The sequence below is a fragment of the Macaca fascicularis genome, chromosome 12, assembly GCF_037993035.2.
Source record: "Macaca fascicularis isolate 582-1 chromosome 12, T2T-MFA8v1.1".
Lineage (NCBI taxonomy): Eukaryota > Metazoa > Chordata > Mammalia > Primates > Cercopithecidae > Macaca > Macaca fascicularis.
Window position 1 is genome coordinate 64,020,567 of NC_088386.1, and position 18,655 is coordinate 64,039,221.

Consider the following 18,655-nt stretch of genomic DNA (forward strand, 5'->3'; position numbering starts at 1 on the left):
GTCAGAGTTAATATGGAGCCAAATATCACAGGCCATTGGAATAATTTGGCTTTCACTTGGGAGGGATGGGGAAGAAGCAGGGTTTTCACCCAGGGGTGATCTGACAAATTTCCATAGGATCACACTGGCTGAGAATAGACTGTAGAGGGGCAAAGGGTGAAACTGGGAGTTGGGAGGTTACTGGGGTAACATGGATTAGAAATATTGGTTGTTTGGACCAAGATGCTAGCAGGGGAGGTGGTGAAAAATGGTGAGATTATGGTTTTAAAATGGTGCTGACAGGATTTGGGATGGACTAGAAAGGAGGTATGAGAGAAAGAGAGAAGGGGAAAAAAATGACTCCACATTTTTGGCTTGAGCCAAGACTACAGGAGGAAGAGATTTTAAGGGGAAGATTAATAGTTTGGCCATGAGATGGCTTTTAGACATCTGAGTGGTGTTGTTAAATTGACAGTGGATTTAAGAGTCAGAAGGTCAGGAAAAAGTTCATGGCTAGACATATAAATACAGGAGCTATTGGCATGACATTGGAGGTCATACAGATGTCATTAAAAGCCACGAGACTGGATAAAATCGCCAAATCAATACATTCAGCTAGAAAAGTGAAGAGGACAAAAGACTGACTCCTAGGCCACTCGAACTTCTAGGGGTTAGAAAAGTGAGGAGTAACCAGGAAGGAGACTGAGAAGAAATGGCCATGAGGGAGGAAGAAATCCAGAAAAGTGAGGTTTCTGGAAGCCAAATCAAGAATGTTTCAATATACAGGACCTGACATCTGGGCCAAATACTACTGACAGAGGTGTTGTGAACTGCTATGAACTGAATGTCTGTGTCCCCCAAAATTCATATGCTGAAATCCTAGTTCCCAATGTGATAGAATTCAGAGATAGAGCCTTTGGGAGGTAATTAGCTAATGAGGGTAGAACCTTCATGAATGGGATTAGTGCCCTTATAAGAAGATAAGTCACTGATCTGCGCTTTGTCTTTCTGTGCTCTCTGCCATGTGAGGATACACAAGAAAACAGCTGTTTTCAAACTAGGAAGAGGATCCTTGCCAGACACTGGATCTGCCTGCACGTTGATCTTGGACTTCCCTGCCTCTAGAACCGTGAGGAATAAATTCTGCTGTTTAAGCCACCTAGTCTAAGCAGAATGAACTAAGATAAGAACTGACCTTTGTGTTTAACAGCATAAAGATCACAGGTGACCTTGAGCAGTTTCAATGCAGCAGAGGAGACACATGTCCAAATGGAAGTCCAAAAGAAAATGAGGGCAGAGAAATTGGAAGTACCAGTATAGGCCATTCTTCAGTTTCACTTTCAAGAGATAGAGTGGAAAGAGGAGTAAAACTCTCTCTCTCTCTCTCTCTCTCTCTCTGTGTGTGTGTGTGTGTGTGTGTGTGTGCAGTTATATGCCCATTGGAAAGGTTCAGTATAGCTTACTGGCAGCACCAGGCAGAAAATGAATGTGAGAAAAATGAACAAAAATGTCCCAGAACCAGGAATACATGGGCCATGGAACAAATTCACACATGGCTCCTGTACCAATGGGGAAATGCATTGCGGGAGGGAAGGTGCCTGCGTTAGGCCTCACAGGCCTAATGCCTTAAAGGTTTCAGATTCAAAAGGCAGAAATAACGAGCCTGCCCAGTAGCACAGTGGAGGTTCTCATGATCTGTGAGGTCAAAATGTGGTCTAGCAGCCTTTTCAGAGAGGTTAGTTGAGAGGGGTGGTTTTACAGAACGCTGCAGTTGCTATCACCATCATCATCATCATCGTCATCAAGTAGCAATAATCAAATAGCAATTAAGTGCCTAATTTTTTGTAGCACCTCATAAATCAATGTAGGGGGGCTTGTTCCCTGGGGGAGCTACTTTGATGAGAAGCAGCAGTATAAGAGGCCGGAAAGTCAAAGATTGGGGAAAGGCAGGCGTGGGGCTGAGGCAGAAGGCTCTTGCCAAACCATTCTGCCTCAGTTCCTGATTTTTCACCCTGCCTCTCCAAGCGCGGGAGTGGAGGATCCTTTCCCTCCTACTTCCTCCTTTGCTCTTTGCTCACCCCCGTCCCCCACACCCCCCGCTCCCCCCCCCCCAGTTCTCCTTTTGCTTTCCTCCTGGAGCAGGGCTGATTCTGAAGCTTGGCCGCAGCCCCTACCTGCCGACCCACCGCCTCCCGGTGCACTGGAAGAGGACTGAGAGCCCTGAAACCCCAGCGGGGCAGGAGCCAGCGTTCTGAGCATGTGCGAGCAAGCCAGGGGGCTAGGGCGGATTTGGGGGGCTGACTTCAGGTCGCCCTAAGCACAAAGCGAGAGAGCGGTGAGAACAGGGGCGGGCGACACTGCCCGGAGAGGTGCCCCTGCGCCCAGGGCGCAGCGACTGCGCCCTGCCCTCCGGGCGTGGGCGAGTTGGCCGCGTGTGTGCCTCGCTGTTTGACGCGAAGACTAGCCAATCAGGGCGGGCGGCCCAAGCTGCCATGTGACGGGCGAGGCGGCCCCTTTCCCCAGCGCGGCCAGAGGGAGGAGAGAACCGGGGCTCGCCGCGAGCCTTCGAGAGCAGCGGCCGCGGAGGAGGCGGCGGCGGCGGCGGGCGAGAGCGGCGGCGGCGGCACAGGCTCGGGGCCAGCCGGGCGCGCATCCCCGGGCGCCCTGCGCGGTGGAGAGCTTGGCGGGCTGCGGGTGCCGCAGGACAGGAGTGGACAAAGCAAGATGGCAGGGATCTTAGCCTGGTTCTGGAACGAGAGGTTTTGGCTCCCGCACAATGTCACCTGGGCGGACCTGAAGAACACGGAGGAGGCCACCTTCCCGCAGGCTGAGGACCTCTATCTCGCTTTTCCCCTGGCCTTCTGCATCTTCATGGTGCGGCTCATCTTCGAGAGGTAAGAAGGGCTGAAGCCCCTCCTCCCCTCCCCCTGCACACACACACGCGCGCACACGCACACTCGCGTGCTCTCTGGCGCACGCCCCCGCGCCCCCAACGCTCGCGTTCACGCTTCCCAACCTTTGTGTTCGGGGAGGGGTTGCTGACCCCCCTGCCCGGCTGGCTTTCTGGGAGCCAGAAAGGGTCTGGCTTGCCACGGATTTCCTCCCGGGCGCCGGGGAGGAGCCGCGGATCGTTAGGGTCGCCCCATGTCCTCCTGGGCCCTGCTGTTTCCTCCTCCCGGCGAGGGCAGACGAACAAAGGTGAGCGGTGGTCTGGCTGGGGACTCGCCGCACTCCGCGGGGCTCGGTCCTCTCCGCCGGCGCGCCACGCAAGGCTGCCAGGCAGGGCTTCCCGCCGGGGCCCCCGCCACCCACCTGACAACCAGGAACGTTCCGGACGCGCGGCCCGGAGGGAGGAGGAACCGCGCACACTTCAATCTTTACGCTCCGGCACATGGATTGTAGGGGTTGTGCTTCAAAAGAATTCGCTAGGGACTTCTTGGCTTCTGGTCGCTGTTTGGTTTTTATCCGTGACACTATCAGGCCCACAGTCCTGGCAAATAGGGGATAATAGCATTTCAGGTCATTAGCGGTTTCTTTAAAATAGGATATGACAGGACGGGTGCACATCCTGCAAATGGTCATATTAAACTGATAACCCTGTCCTATGAATAATTATAAGCTTCTTTTTTGCTATTCGAAGGCACTTAAAATTTTGAGGAATTGTCATGCAATTGTATAGTTTCTCGGTTTGGTTGGATATCTCCATTGTGTCAAATACAAACTTGTGTTATTCTCATGGAATCCGTTTTCATCACGAAACTAGATTGTGCCTGCCATGCATTCTCTGGGTGCTGGTACTGAAAGAAAACCGGGACAGCAGCACACTTTTTTTTCCTTCGTAACAGAAAATACTGTCTTCCCCTTTCTTGTACCCTCCCCTTCCTCTGCCCAATTCATCAGTAAAGGCTGAATTTCTTAGATCACAAAGTAGAGTTTAGATTGCATTTCTCGCTTCCACTCCGCCTTTCTTCCCCGCCTTCAACTCACCTTGGTTTTGTTCCTTAAGCTTTTGCTGGTACCTCATTTGCTGTTCCTCTTTGCCTGAAAACCGCTATTGAGGATGGCAGAACACGTCTTTTGAGTCATTTGCTGCTGGAAGAGGCAACAAAGCTTCATGAGGACAAAAAGTATCTTTTGTTTCAGAAAGGTATATTTTTCACTGGACAATATTGCTGCTTGGAAACGAACTCAGCTGTTCGCCTGCAGAAATTGACATGCACAAAGCAACAGACTTAAAGACCTATGCTTAAATTGTTGGAATCTAATACAGATGTGTCATTGATCCTATACAAAAAAGAATCAAGAAAGTCACAGCAATGCTGTGACTTACTGTGAAAAAGTGGGTGTGTTTGCAGGTGTAGAGTTACTTCTAGAGCAAATGTTTGGTTACAGAAAATATGGACTCTATACAGTTCTGCAGTCTCTCCAAAAACAAGCAGACTCAGGGATAGCAGGTTGCTCTATGTTGGCACATAGTAGGGGATCTACACACAATTGCTGAATTCTGATAAATTGTGTCTGATAAATTCTGGCTGGGCTCACTTTTAGATAGCTAATGCATTTGAAAGAGATGTGCAGTCTTATGTGTTGGAGAACAAAAGCATGATCTGTGCACAAAAAGCTGAATTTTCCTGACATCCTCCTTCTCTATGCTGATTCCAGGCTGTTCACTGTGTTTAAAAAAATTAATTTGTTAGAATGGAGATGGCTTGGTACTTAGATTGTCTCTACCTTTAAAAAGATAAACACTAATGTAATAGTTGAAAATCGGAAGTACATTTTTCCTCTTTCTAAACATTTTTTATTTTCTTTCTTTTTTTCCATAATCCTATGACTCGACTTACAGTTTACATAGAGGAGTGAGCTGCTTTCAATTGTCAGTCACAGCAAATGTCCTCATATTGATATAAAGTGAGTTGGTCAGTTTCCTTCAGGCCATTGATCTAAGTAGAAGAGATTTAATGGCCTGTATGGAAAGTGAAAGTTTATGGTTAATGTTCAGAATAATAATCAAATATGGCACATATGTCACAGAATGCTACTGACTTTTGGAAGACTGTCTGCTTTGTTTCTTCCTATGACAGCTCTGTCTTTAACCCTTCAGACCTTTTCAATTCTCTGAAAATCCACAATTTAGTTGTATCTACAGTTAGAAGTTCTGCATGTTTCTCCTTTTCTCAAACCTAAATGACATATTCTGGGATCCAACCTGTGACCTTCATCCCAGTAGCAACCATCAACGGCCTGAATCAATAAAACAGAACCATTCAATATTATCACTGCTACAACTCACTTTCAATAGCCTTCTAGCATATTGAATATACATCCTTTTCTTTTGCAGCATTCTATAATGTATATGATAATTTTAAAAGCCTGTTGTGAATCCCTTTGTAGAATGAAATGCTTTTGTAATAGGAATAATTCTCTCAAGATTCTTCTCCTTTTATGCTTTGTCATTTATTTCAAAGCTGAGACCATACCTAAGAAACACCTGTTTATCCAAGTTTTTATTTTACATTAAGTGAAGTCAGTAATGTCCTTGTTGAGGCTAAAATCGTGAATTTGAATGCCTTCTTCTCAGTCTTAGGTATTTCTCTCTACGAAGAGAAACATCAAAGAATTGACTGAATTGGACTTTGCCCAGTTAAACAGTCCTGTCTTTTTGTTTTCATCCTGGCTGTTGGGGTGTTGATAGTGGAGGCATTGGTAGCTAGAACATGTCGCTTTATGACAGCATATGGACAGCAATATGGAAGCCCAGCATGGTTGGTAAAAAATGGGGCAGCGTAAGGTCAATGACTTTTGGCTGAGTCTGTGAAGATCTCAAAGCTTGGTGGTTTTTAGCATAGCCTTTACATCATACTTAACTCTGGGTAAGGACCAGAAGGACCACTGTAGCGACCAGTTGATTGACAGAGTAAAGTATGTGTGTGTGTGTGTTTTTTTTTTTTTTCCCAACTGGGCTGTTTCTCTTAGAATAAAAATTGTATACCGTTACATTATGTTGTTAATTTGATCACAAAGAACAAAAAGTTATTTATTAATAATATACCATTGTCATCTATTTGATTTATTTTTGATTTAATGCTTGTTTAGATTCAGTAAGCCATCCTCAGGAACTATAATAAATGCTTCTTCCAACTTTACTTTTTCAAAAATGTGTTTTGCTATGGTATTTATAAATGTGGAAATCGTGCTGATTCTCTGTTTAGAAATAAAAATTTTTTGAGTTATTGTTACAAATGTTAACTTTAATGCTGTGGATTTAGGAGAGATGCAGAAAGTGTAGATCAGGAATCAGAACACTCAAATTCTAGTCAAAACTTACACTGGGGCAGCCTCCTAATTTATCTCTGTTTATTTTCTCATTTATGTGTAGAGGCAAATGGCCTTTGTAACTTGTTGTTTTCACCCTTCTGATTCTTTGATTCCTGTGGATCTTCTGTGCTTGAAGATTACTAATTATTATCTGATGAAACTTTGAAGTGGCTGAATGTCTTTTTTTTTTTTTTTTTTTTGAGACGTGTTCTCCCTTCATCAACAAGGCTGGAGTGCAGTGGCATGATCACGGCTCATTGCAACCTCCACCTCCTGGGCTCAAGCAATCCTCTCACCTCAGCCTCTTGAGTAGCTAGGACCACAGGTGCATGCCACCATGCCTAGCTAATTTTTTGTAATTTTTTGTAGAGATGGGGTCTCCCTGTGTTTCCCAGGCTTGTCTCAAACTCCTGGGCTCAAGCAATTTGCCCTCCTCGGCCTCCCAAAGTGCTGGGATTATAGGTGTGAGCCCCTGCACCTGGCCAAGAGATTTTTTTTTTTTCCCACAGAAATATTGTAGTCAATGGTTTTGTTTCTTGTATTTTTCAGTTGTGTTTTGAGTCAAAAGAATAATTTGGGCTGTTATCATTTATGCTCCAAAAAGCTACAGTATTTCAGAATAACCAACAGAGATTCTACAGAGAAAGCAATTGTTGGTTTCCTTAAACCTCTTTTAGGTAGAACCCAGAGTAGGCCTGGCACCTCTTGTGGTGACTGGGTAAGAAGGAGAAGCTAATTCCTGCCAGATTGGCTCTCAAAATGCTAGGCTATGTGAGGAGTGTCATCCTTCGCGAGGCTGACAGCAAAGTCTGGCTTCACTCACTCAGCCCAAGAATCATCTGCTGTCCCAAACCTTCAAGAAACGACAGGGTCTCAGTTGTGTCTGAGGGAATGTCTGGCCAGCAGGCTTTTTCTTTTAGATTTATTGTCCACTAGCCTTGGGTGAGGCCTTTGAGGATAGTTGCGAGAGAGAGAGAGAATGAATGAGAATGTGTGTGTGTGTGTCTATGAGAGAGAGAGAGAAAAAATGAATGAGAATGTGTATGTGTGTGTCTATGAGAGAGAGAGAGAGAGAGAGAATGAATGAATGAGAATGTGTGAGAGCATGTTCTTGGTTGCTGATACTTAGGGGGAAACGAGGGGCGTGTGTGAATGACTGCCAGGAAACAGTGGGGGTATTAGGTGAGGTTCATTACTGAAAGAATTTGTTCCTCAGTGTTCCTATAGTGTACCTTGTAATGAAGAGACTGATCTGATATATTTTTAAAGAGTGTTTGAGAACAACTTGCATACAACCATGGTTTTCTCATGCAATCAGTGCTGGATATTAAACCCTATGAGTGTTCCTTATTTAGCTTGTTAAGTTATATGGCATGATTCACATTGAAACTATGGATTCCTGCTTTGCCAGAGACTAGTGTGTGAGGCAAGAGTGGGCTTCAGGCCGGGTGCGGTGGCCTGAGGCTGCAGTGAGCTGTGATTGCGCTGCTACACACTCCAGCCTGGGCAACAGAGTGAGACCCTGTCTCAAAAAAACAAAACAAAAAAAAGTGGGCTGCAGACATAAATAGCTTCTCATACTTTCTGAGTGGGATAGGAAGGTTGAATGACAGTGGATGTTTTGTTGGAAAACAACCTGAAATCAGAGGGTTGGCATTCTTTGCAGAACTTAGTACAGTTTTCTCATCTAGTAAAATAAAAAGTTTTGAATTTACACAGTGCAGTAGTTTGGCTATTTGTTATAGGTTAATTTGTGGATAAAAGGCATAACATTACTGTCAAGGGGCAGTGCCTTAGAATGGTGGAGGAGGTAGGTGAGATAATTTTAAATTATCGCAATGATCTAATGTCATCTAGGATTATGAAATTAATACCCTGAGTTAACTTATGACTTCTCTGTTGAAAGTATTTGAATTCTCTATGGACAGGGCTAGTTTTCTCTTGGATTCCTAGTTGTAAAGTGTTTCAGAAGTGGTTGCTCTTCTGTGATGGGGAAGGACAGGTGGCAGCAGAGGGAAAATGGGATTTCAGGTGAGTTTCTTCCATCAGCATACCAGTCAGACATTGCTGCACTATCCTCAGGCTGCCCTCTTGTATTTTACTAACCTGATTAAACCTTGGTGCTGAACACCAGAACCGAGGCCCGTGTTGTATATTAAAAGTTTCAAATGTTATTGCATACACTTACATTTCTTCCTCTTATCACCAGGTGAAACCAGATTTTTTATTTATTTCTTACATAGTCGGGACTCTCAAAATTTTAGTTTTTTCCTCGCTCATCTTCTTTTGATTACTTTCTTAAACACCCTTGAGTCAGAATACTGGGGTTCCAGATTGCATGTCTAGTTGTGTCACTTAATTTTTCTTAGAAACCATTTTTCATTTTTTTTTAAAGGTAAACAGGATTGCCTCGTATAGCACAGTGATCCTTTCATATTAGCAATGCCTTGAGAATCTTTATTCTTAAGATTTTATTCTTTGGTTTCTTCCCCCTGGCCACCTTTTAAAAATGATTTCATAAGCTTTTTTTGGTCTCTCTTTCCTGACACCATAATCTTTATTGACACTTTATATACTGTGGCATGATTGAACACAAAAGGGTGATTATTTTATTTATTTACTTGTTTTTGGGGACAGGGCCTCACTCTGTTTTCCAGGCTTGAGCGCAGTGCCATAATCTTAGCTCACTACAGCCTAGAGGCTCAAACAACTCTCCTACCTCATCCTCCCTGTAGCTAGGACTACAGGTGGGTGCCACCATGCCTGACTAATTTTTAATTTGTGTTCAGTAGAGATGGTGTCTTGCTTTGTTGGCCAGCCTAGTCTCCTGGCCTCAAGTGATCCTCCCATTTCGACCTCCCAAAGCACTGGGATTGCTGGTGTGAGTCACTGCAGCCGGTCAGGGGGATTCTTACAATGTCTGTTTGGGGTTTCTTGTTACTAATGCTGTGGATGTTTGGCTGCATGGTCTGAAGCTATGACTTGGTGCTTACTATTTATTTTGTTTGATGTTTGACTATTTTGAATGACTGCCATTTTTAATGAACAACTTTTAAAATTTTGGAAACAATAGTAACAACTAATATTTATTACTTAATGAGTTTATTACTTTACATGGTTTACTTTGTCTAATCCCCTGTCAGGCCCTGTAAGGTGGATACTAATTTTTCCCCATTTTATGGATGAAATTTAGGATTGAGAATTTAGGAAATACACTTAACTTTATATAACTTAAAATAGCAATGTAGGAATTTGGAACTAGGTTTCTCGATCTAACAATTTTGGTGATCTCCTATTTTAAAGTAAATATGAAATCATGATATATATATATGTTTTTATATTTAGCCTTTTGCCATTTAATGATATAATCTGAATACTTTCCATGTAATTGAACTTGCTCAAAAATATTTTTAATGACTATACACCATTCTATACTATAGTTATACCAGAATTTACTTAACCAGTGTTCATATTTTTGTTGGGTATTTAGTCCATTTCTAGTTTATTTATATGTCTTTTAATTCTTGATGATTTCCTAAGGAATGTTTCCTAGAGGTGGCATTTCTGAGCCCAAAAGGATAAATATTTTAGTGTTCTTGATGGATACAAATTGCCAAATTGTTGTCCAGAAAGATTATACCCATTCGTATTTCCTTATCAGAATATAGGTTATTATCATTGGAAAAAATATGGAGGGTGAGCACCGTGTCTCATGCCTGTAATCCTAGCACTTTGGGAGGCTGAGGAGTTTGGATTGCTTGAGCCCAGGAGTTTGAGACCAGCTCGGGCAACATGGCAAAACCCCATCTCTACAAAAATATTACAAAAATTTACTAGATGTGGTGTTACTCACCTGTAGTCCTAGCTACTTGGGAGGCTGAGGCAGGAGGATCACTTGAGCTTGGGAAGTGGAGGTTGTAGTGAGCCGAGATCACGCCACTGCACTCCAATCTGGGCGCCAGACCATGATCCTGTCTCAAAACAAAAAAATTTTTTTTGCTTTGAATTGAAAAAAATGTTACTGTTATGATGTGTGTTCTTATATTGCTTATGATAAACTTATTTCAAATATTTATTAATAATTGGTATTTCATTTTCTGTGAATTCAGGTATATTTTCTTATGGGGATGAGGAGATGTAGTTTTTATCTTTTTTCTGTAAGAAATTGATGACCTTCAGGTTTTTTCTTTCTTTTTAATGCAGAGTGGCCTTATCTCAGTCTATTTCTCTGATCACATATTTATACTTTTTTTTTTTTTGTGACAAGGGTCTCACTCTGTTCCCCAGGCTGGAGTGCAGTGGCGAGATCTCAGCTGCTGCAACCTTTGCCTCCCAGGTTCAAGAGATTCTCATGCCTCAGCCCCTCAAGTAGCTGGGATTACATATTTTTAATAGAGATGGGGCTTCACCATGTTGGCCAGGCTAGTTTCGAACTCTTGATCTCAAGTGACCTACTTACCTTGGCCTCCCAAAGTGCTGGGATTACAGACATAAGGCACTGCGCCTGGCCTTATACTCTTTTATTTATTTCTTCCTCCCGACTCTTCCCCACATGCTAAGTCACCATCATCAGGAAGGGAGCTTCTCAGATTTTAGATAGTGGAAGGAATACACTCAAGAGGATGACGAAGTATCTGATAGTAGTACTTCATTATGGAGAGTGAGGCAGAGAAAAAGGGCTGGGAGGAAGACTGAGGCATCAAGAATGAATGGGTCTTTATGAGGGAAAGAGGGATAGAGCCTAAATTTAAAAAAAAAACAAAACTCTTGTAATAGATTATCTAAATTCTGGGTGAGTGAGACCCCATGTCAAAACAAACAAACCAACAAAGACTTACTATTATTAGACTAATCACTAGGGAACTACAAATCAAAACCAGTATGAGATAACGATTAGGATGGCTGCTATCAAAACAAAAAAACAAACAATAACAAGTGTTGGCTAGGGTAAGGACAAATTGGATCTATTGTGCACTGTTGGTGGGAATGTAAAATGGTGCAACTGCTATGGAAGTTCCTCAAAAAATTAAAAATAGAATTGCCATATGATACAGCAATGCTATCTCTAGGGGTATACACCCAAAAGATTTGAAGTCAGGGTCCCAAAGATATATTTGTATACCCGTGTTCATCATTCACAATAACCAAAAGGCAGAAGCAACCCAAGTGTCTATTGATATATGAACAGCGAAACAAAATGTGGCATGTACATATGTCTCAATTTGTTTGGGCTGGTACAACAAAATACTGTAGACTGGATAATTCATAAGCAAGAGAAATTTATTGCTCACAGTTTTGGAGGCTGGGGAGTCTAAGATCAAGGTGTGAGCAGATTTACCATCTGGCTAGGGCCCACTTTCTGGGGTCACAGATGGCACCTTCTCACTGTATTCTCACATCACAGAAGGGGCAAGGTGGCTCTGGGGTCACTTCTCTAAGGTCACCCATCCCATTCATGAGGGTTCAGCCCTTGTGACCGAATCACCTCCTATAGGCCCTACCTCCTAACACCATCACACTTAGTTATTAGGTTTCAACATGAATTTTGGGGGGACACAAACATTCAGACCATAGCAACATACAATAGAATATTATTCATCTTTAAAAATGAAGGAAATTCTGCTACAGCATGAATGAGCTTTGAAGACATTATGCTTAGTGAAATAAAGTAGTCACAAAAAGACAAATACTAGGATCCTACTTATCTAAAGTACCAGAGTAGTCAGACTCATAGACACAGGTAGTGGAGTGATGGTTGCCAGGTGCTGGAGGGCAGTGCAGAGTTTCAGTTTTGCAAGATGGAAAGAGTTCTGGATGGTGGTCTTGGTTGCACAACAATGTGAATGTACTTAATGACATAGAACATGTACTTAAAAATGGTTAAGATGGTAAGTGTTAATGCTATGTGTATTTTACCAGAATTTTAAAAAAAATCGAAGATTGGCTGACTTTAAAGGTCACTAGAAATTACTGCCTTCATTTTCTTGGCTTGACATTTTTCTAGTTAGGAACAAACATCCCAGTTCTGTTGATCTCAGTTCATCAAGCACTGCTTTTTTTTTTTTTTTTAAACTGCTTAATTCCCTTCAAATCTAGGAGATCGCCTCTTCTTTTCAGAATCGTCTGGCATGGGTGGGTGGGAGGTGAGGGCTGATAGAAGGAAGGTTTTAAACCCAGAGAGCTCTTAAGTATCCTGTTTTTTTTAGAAGGCACTTGAACTGAACATATCATTTCAAGTCCATTTGTTAATATGACAACTTAATAATAGTAAACTGGCTGCATGTATAGAAGAGGAGAGCAAAGTGTCTTTAGAAAAGCACATTGCATAGTTTCAGAGGAGCCTAGGATTAAAGCCAAGTCACCTGGTAAGTACACAATCCCTTTAAAGCAAACCAGGATAATGAGATAAAACTCTCCTTAGCAGCCTAGGCCACAGGTATATCCTATGGAAGCTCTGGGTGAGTGAAGATCAGATTTCATCTTCCTCCCCAGCTTTCAGTTTAATTTTCCATGCATTTTACAAGCAAATGATTCAAACACTTGAATACTTAAATGTGATTTTTCTCAAATGCTGCATATTATAAAAACAATCTGATTGGAAGCAGTCAGGTACATGTTCTTGAACAGTAGTTTTTGAAGTTTATTCTAATGTTTGATCATTGTACAAAATACTGCTTTCCATAATTCATCTGTAAGAATGTTTTGGGCAGTGCTGTTTTTCTTTTTTCTTCTTTTAAAGGAGAACTTCCTTTATCTCTGTACTGGTCTTCAAAGTGGACTTCTCTTGGACCACTCCTGCCTTCTATTCCTACTTTTGCTTTTATTACTATAATTTAGAGTTGGATTGTGGGGCTTGTTTTTGACAAGGCTGAGGTTAGAGATACACAAATGGTTTTTAATTGCAGGAGAGACGCATTCCTTCACTGGGTAACCTTTTTCACACAGTGACCTAAGAATAATATTTGTTTGTGACTTGCCATTGTCTACATAAATGTCACATCTTATCTTTGAGATTTTCAGATTACAAAGCTACTGTTGCTCTCCTGAAGCTGTGATTAAGATTGTATTTTCTTTCTTTCTTTTCCTCGATTCCTCCCCCACCCTCCTTCCCTCTCTTTTTTCTTTGTCACTTCCTCTCTTCTTTCTTGTTATTACTGGTACAGACCCTTTGTTAAAGACACAGGGAAGTCTTTGAGAGAAGAGGAGCAGCATAGAGTTAAGAGTGGGGGAGGGTGTTTAGAAAACTATCTAAAATCTTGTCCAGGGACAGTTTGGCAAGTATCAGAGTAAAAGCTGCCAGCTGGTCTAAGTGGCCCTGTAGATCTTGTTTTAATAGCTCACCATTTCAAAGCAGAATAAAGTAACGTGGTGGTTTAAGCAAAGTGGCAGTTTTGGACACAATAGCTTGAGTGAAGAAAAACTGAGAATGAGGCGATCAGTCATTTGAGCTTTATGGAAAATGGGAGACGAAAAGGGCTTTGTATGTCAGAGGGTGTGTGTACATCTTTGAGTGAATGAATAGACTTGATAATAGTATATTTAAATTATGTTGCTATTTTGTTTATCTATTGCAATTAATAGACATGTATATTTCTAGCTATAATTGAAAGGAAAATGGGTGGGATATCAGAAAGATTACGGAATTCAGGTTTAAATTCAAACCGTGCTGTTTATCACCTGTGCAGTAATAGACAACGTGTTCTCTCAAATTTGGTGTCCTCTCTTGTAAAATGGAGAGTATGCCCCTTTGCAGTATTGAGCACTCTCTGCAAAAGTGTACATAAGGGGATTCAATGAAACCTGGTTCTTAAAAATACACATTGTGTAGAAAATAATTGATACCAGAGTACAGTATTTAGTATCTGCTTGAGAAATACTGTTCTGTAATTTGATTTTCTAAAATAAAATAAATGGGTATATGTGTGGGGGCCCAAGGACATGGGGTCAGGGTACAGCTTGTGGAAGCAGTAGGGCCTATTTACATATTTGATGCTGGACCTGGAGGATTTACTTGTTCTATTGAAGAGTAAATATTTAGAGTTTTAGACAGTCCCTGAAACCCCAATCTTTTCAGCACTGTGCCCGTTTAGGGAGGAGGATGCTTTTAAGCCTTTTCTTAACAGTTAATGATGTGGATTGTATACTGGGGACCTGTGGAAAACCATTTCTAATGGTGGAGTATTAAACAAGTGGGGGGCCTCTGTGTGCCACTGAGAGCCTGGCCTCTGCTCTGGCTTCTGTGCCTTTGGAGAGAGACCCCCATTCCCAAAGGTGGTCTCCCTCTGGGTGGAGTTTTCTCTGGAAGCTGCCTGTCAGTGATATGCAGATATCTCCACCTACTTACTGCCCCTGGTCTAGCCCCGATGATAGTTATTTATTGCACACAGTCTCAAGGGAAAATTGATTGGGTCTTTGACCACTAGTAATGGCGCACATCAACTTTGGCATTTATATTGACTTAAGACCTGGGCTGTGTTTTGGTCCTGCCACTTGCTAGCTGCTGGTCTAGGGACAAATTAATCTCTGCAAGCTCAGTTTTCATCTGAAACTCATAGGGTTGCTGTGAGGATTAAATGAGATAATACATGCATTGTGTTTAGGGCAGTGCCTAGCTCAGTGAAGCAGTGCTTACTTGTTCTTCAGGTTTATTCACACACATACACGATCACTTTCTGAGTGTTTGTTGGAACGCTTATTTCCAGAAATGGGACTTCACTGGCCTTATCTTTACATCATAGACGTTTACCATAGACCTCATTTCTGTATAGATCCCCATTGGGAAAATGGGGAAGTTAGGGCTGTCTGTGTACAGAGTTTTACTTTCCCTATTCTCTTTTCCCTTCTCTCTCTTTTTTTTCCTGAGGAAGATTTTATTTCTTCTTCTTGTAGCTGGCAGAAAACACCCCTGGCAGTTTAGTGAAGAATGGGGCTGTGTCCACTTCACACTCATGTAATGCACTTTGCTGAGGGTGTACATTAATATCTAGACAGCTCAGAAACATTTTTCCTAATAAGAGCCTCCCAGAAATAGGATAACCTCAAGACAGACTTTTATTGATTTATTTCAGAATTTTAAGCCTAGTGGATTATCTTAATTTGATCCTTAAGAAAAAAAGAAATTTAGTCTACTGACTAAATTGGGATCACATTTATGAAAATGGAAACATTCAAAATTAGCTGAAAATAATATATGTAGGTATTTTTTTTTGTTTGTTTAAGAGAAATAAACCCACACCCCCAAATTGGAACTTCCATGGGCGTGAATGTGGCGAACCTAGCCTGACTAAATTAGTTCAGAAGGAATTTGCACTTGCTTTCAACTATAGGCACTTTTCCAGCCCTGCATAGTTTAAATATAATTTGTAAGTAGTTAGCCATGTAAATAATTTAACAAACCTGCTCATTTCTTAAGGCTTTGTTAGAGACATCTTAGGGTGATGAAAGAGGACATTTGTGGTGGGTTGTCTATTAAATGAGGAAGTAAGGCAAAGATGAAACCACAATGCTGTATAACGACAAATTACTAAAAATTGCCCGTTTTAATTCAGTCATCATTTAGGGTCGTAGACTTTCTACTGAAAATGGAAATTGAAACTTACTTATTCAGAGATCTACAAGTCCATTGTGGGTTAGACAACAGTGGTGTCCTGAAGTGGGGAATGGTGAGTTTGATCTGCTTTGGGTACATGCAGTAAGCGATGTATTAGCTGTAGAGAATTTTTAAAAATTGGTTAAAAGTTAGTCTTTTTATTGGCACCATGTGAAGCCAATTATAAACACAGAATTGATAGAAGTGATAAAATACTCCTCCCCACCAGGCACGCTGTTCCTACCCACCCCTACAATTGCAATACTGCTATCAGACACTGTTTTATGGCACAGGTGACCAGAAGACCACACTGAGAAATACTGGCAGAGATAAAAATACTACTCCACCTCCCACTTTAGATATGAAGATACCCAGCCTGAAGAGATGAATGAAGTGACTTGTGCTCTGCCACTCACTCAGGTCCTGGCAGAGCCTGGCTGACCTGGAACCCTGGCAGTGCCGTTATAGAGTTACCATCTCATTCTGATTTGTTTGAGACTGTCTCAGGAAATGCCAGTCCAGGGAAAATTGAAACAGCTGGCCACTCTACCTGACTGCTCAGCCTATTAAACCCATCCTGAGGTCAGGGCAGTAACTCATGCCTGTAATCCCAGCACTTTGGGAGGATCGCTTGAGCCTGGGAGTTTGAGACCAGCCTGAGCAACCTGGTGAGACCCTGCCAACTCTACCAAAAAAAAAAAAAAAAAAAATTAGCTGGGCATAGTGGTATGCACTTGGAGCCCCAGCTACCCCAGTGGCTGAGATGGGAGGATCACTTGAGCTCAGGAGGTCCAGGCTGCAGTGAACTATGATTGCACCATAAGAAATGGCTTCTCTGTTTTGCCCTAAGGGTGACTTAGAGTGTTTGTGGGAAGAAGCTTCCTTGGTGACTGAGGGGTGTTGCCTGCCCCCACTGTCCCTGTACCACATTTTGTGGCTTTTTAAAAAGGTGATTAAAAGGCTCCCCGTTAAGTATGGGTTGGAGCTCCTGAGGGCAGAACTGTCTACAGATAGCCAGGGTCAGTTCTTGGTGTGCTAATTCCTCCTTTGCATGCCTGTGTTACCGAGACCATAAACTTTTTTGTTTTCCTTCTACTTTCACCCAATGTGTGTTAAGTCTTGCCTGTTAAGCTCCCACACTTAAATGGCTGCTTGCAGAATTGTAAAGAGACCAGAGAGAGAACAAAAACAGATATGCAGGTGGTGGTTGTTAACCAGACAGGATTTCTAAGGAGGGTTCAGGCAGTCAAGTGGTTTTGTGTATGTGTTTTATGTTCATAGTTTTGAGTTTTACAATGTGTGAAGCTTTCTTTTGGCTAGCATTAGGTATAGTTTATTTGAAGGAATGAGGCTCCTGAAATAAACATGCACTAAACTATAACTTAGAGTTTAATGAGAACAGTGCCAGGAAATTCCAGCTCCTCCCCAGGTTGCCTCCCTCAGAGGCAGGCGTTAGCTATGGGTCTCTAAGCAAGCAAACAGGCTTACCAGTGTCAATACCTGTGGTGTCCCTAGGGGCCCCAGGCTGTCCACACCTGGTGTAGTGTCAAGCCATATAAGATTGGGCAGAGGGCAAGTAGTAACCAATTTAGGACCATGGCTTACCACTTATTTGACTGCTGGATCCTATTTGCCTAGTGCTTTCACATCTTGTTACCTTCCCCTCTTTCCCAGAACCTGCTCTGTCTTAAAAGTGTCCTGGGTAAAAGGAATCTCCTCATTGGGAAGGGGATCCCTTTTACCTTTTGGCCCTGAGCCCAGGTTACCAGATGGTCTGTTGTTCTCACATTTCCCAGGGTAATAATGAGTTTGGGGCAAATCCACTTGGATAGTTAATAAGAGCTTTCACCTCAACTTTTGCGAAACTTTTAATGTTATTTGTGACATACTACTTTTTAGTTTTTTGGCATTTAAAACTGTAATAAATAGCATAAAATAAATGTTCTTTCTGTTCTCAAAGATAACGTCATGGTTTTAGGCTGTTTCTCTGATTTCTAAAAAGGAAATAAATTTGAGTTATTGTGTTCTACAACTTTAAAACAACTGTTTATTTTTTGGTAAGCTGTTTCCCTCCTTTTCAGAGTTAAAGATGAGACAAAAATATTGCGTTTAAAGCAGAACCAGACCTGGGTAGCTGCTCTTCCCATCAATCGCCATTCCACTTTCCAGCCAATAACTAATCCTTTATTCAGGGATCAAATATAAGGAATTTCTGTCCTTTCAGATTGTCTAAAGCTTTTCTAAATTGAATGCACTTAGCTGCTAGAAACTTCCTACCGCCTTACTTTAAAAGCCAATCTGAAAGAGTCCGGCTGCTGCTCTGAATGAGAACTGCTAAAGTAAATAGTGTATGATTATATATTTTGGATGTTGAGAACAGGTTATACTTACCTTTGCAGGTAAAGTTGAACACAGTCTTTTTGTTTCTGAGGTCCAGTTCAAATCTGTGGAGAGAGGAAGTGGTGAAGATGAGAGTGTGAGTGCAGATCCTGACTGACCCTCTGCCATGTGTGCGCAATGAAAGGGAGCATAGATTCCTGAGTTGGGCTTAAAATTCCATCTTGGAGAAACGCTGATTCAGTCACCGTGACACCCTAGTGGGTGTTAGCTCTAAACCCCAACACTCAAATGTGTAATCACTTGCTTAGCAAATGTTCGTACGGCATTGTTAGAAAAATGCTATGTTTTTTTCTAAAGTAGACTTTTTATTCTCCCTGTATAGCATTCACACTGAAACATGAACAAAAGTATACTTTCTTGTACAGCTCA

General features: G+C 42.0%; 1 protein-coding gene across 2 annotated transcripts in view; it reads left to right on the plus strand.

Annotated features, from left to right (window-relative positions):
• The first annotated feature begins 2,509 nt into the window (after nt 1-2,509).
• The window catches only part of CERS6 (ceramide synthase 6), a 313,857-nt gene continuing 297,711 nt past the window's right edge, over nt 2,510-18,655 (plus strand). For both annotated transcript variants that reach the window (XM_005573386.4, XM_005573387.4), the window contains exon 1: nt 2,510-2,873. In XM_005573386.4, the coding sequence (XP_005573443.3) occupies nt 2,704-2,873 (170 nt within the window). In that variant the 5' untranslated portion in view covers nt 2,510-2,703. The remainder of the gene's footprint in view (nt 2,874-18,655) is intronic.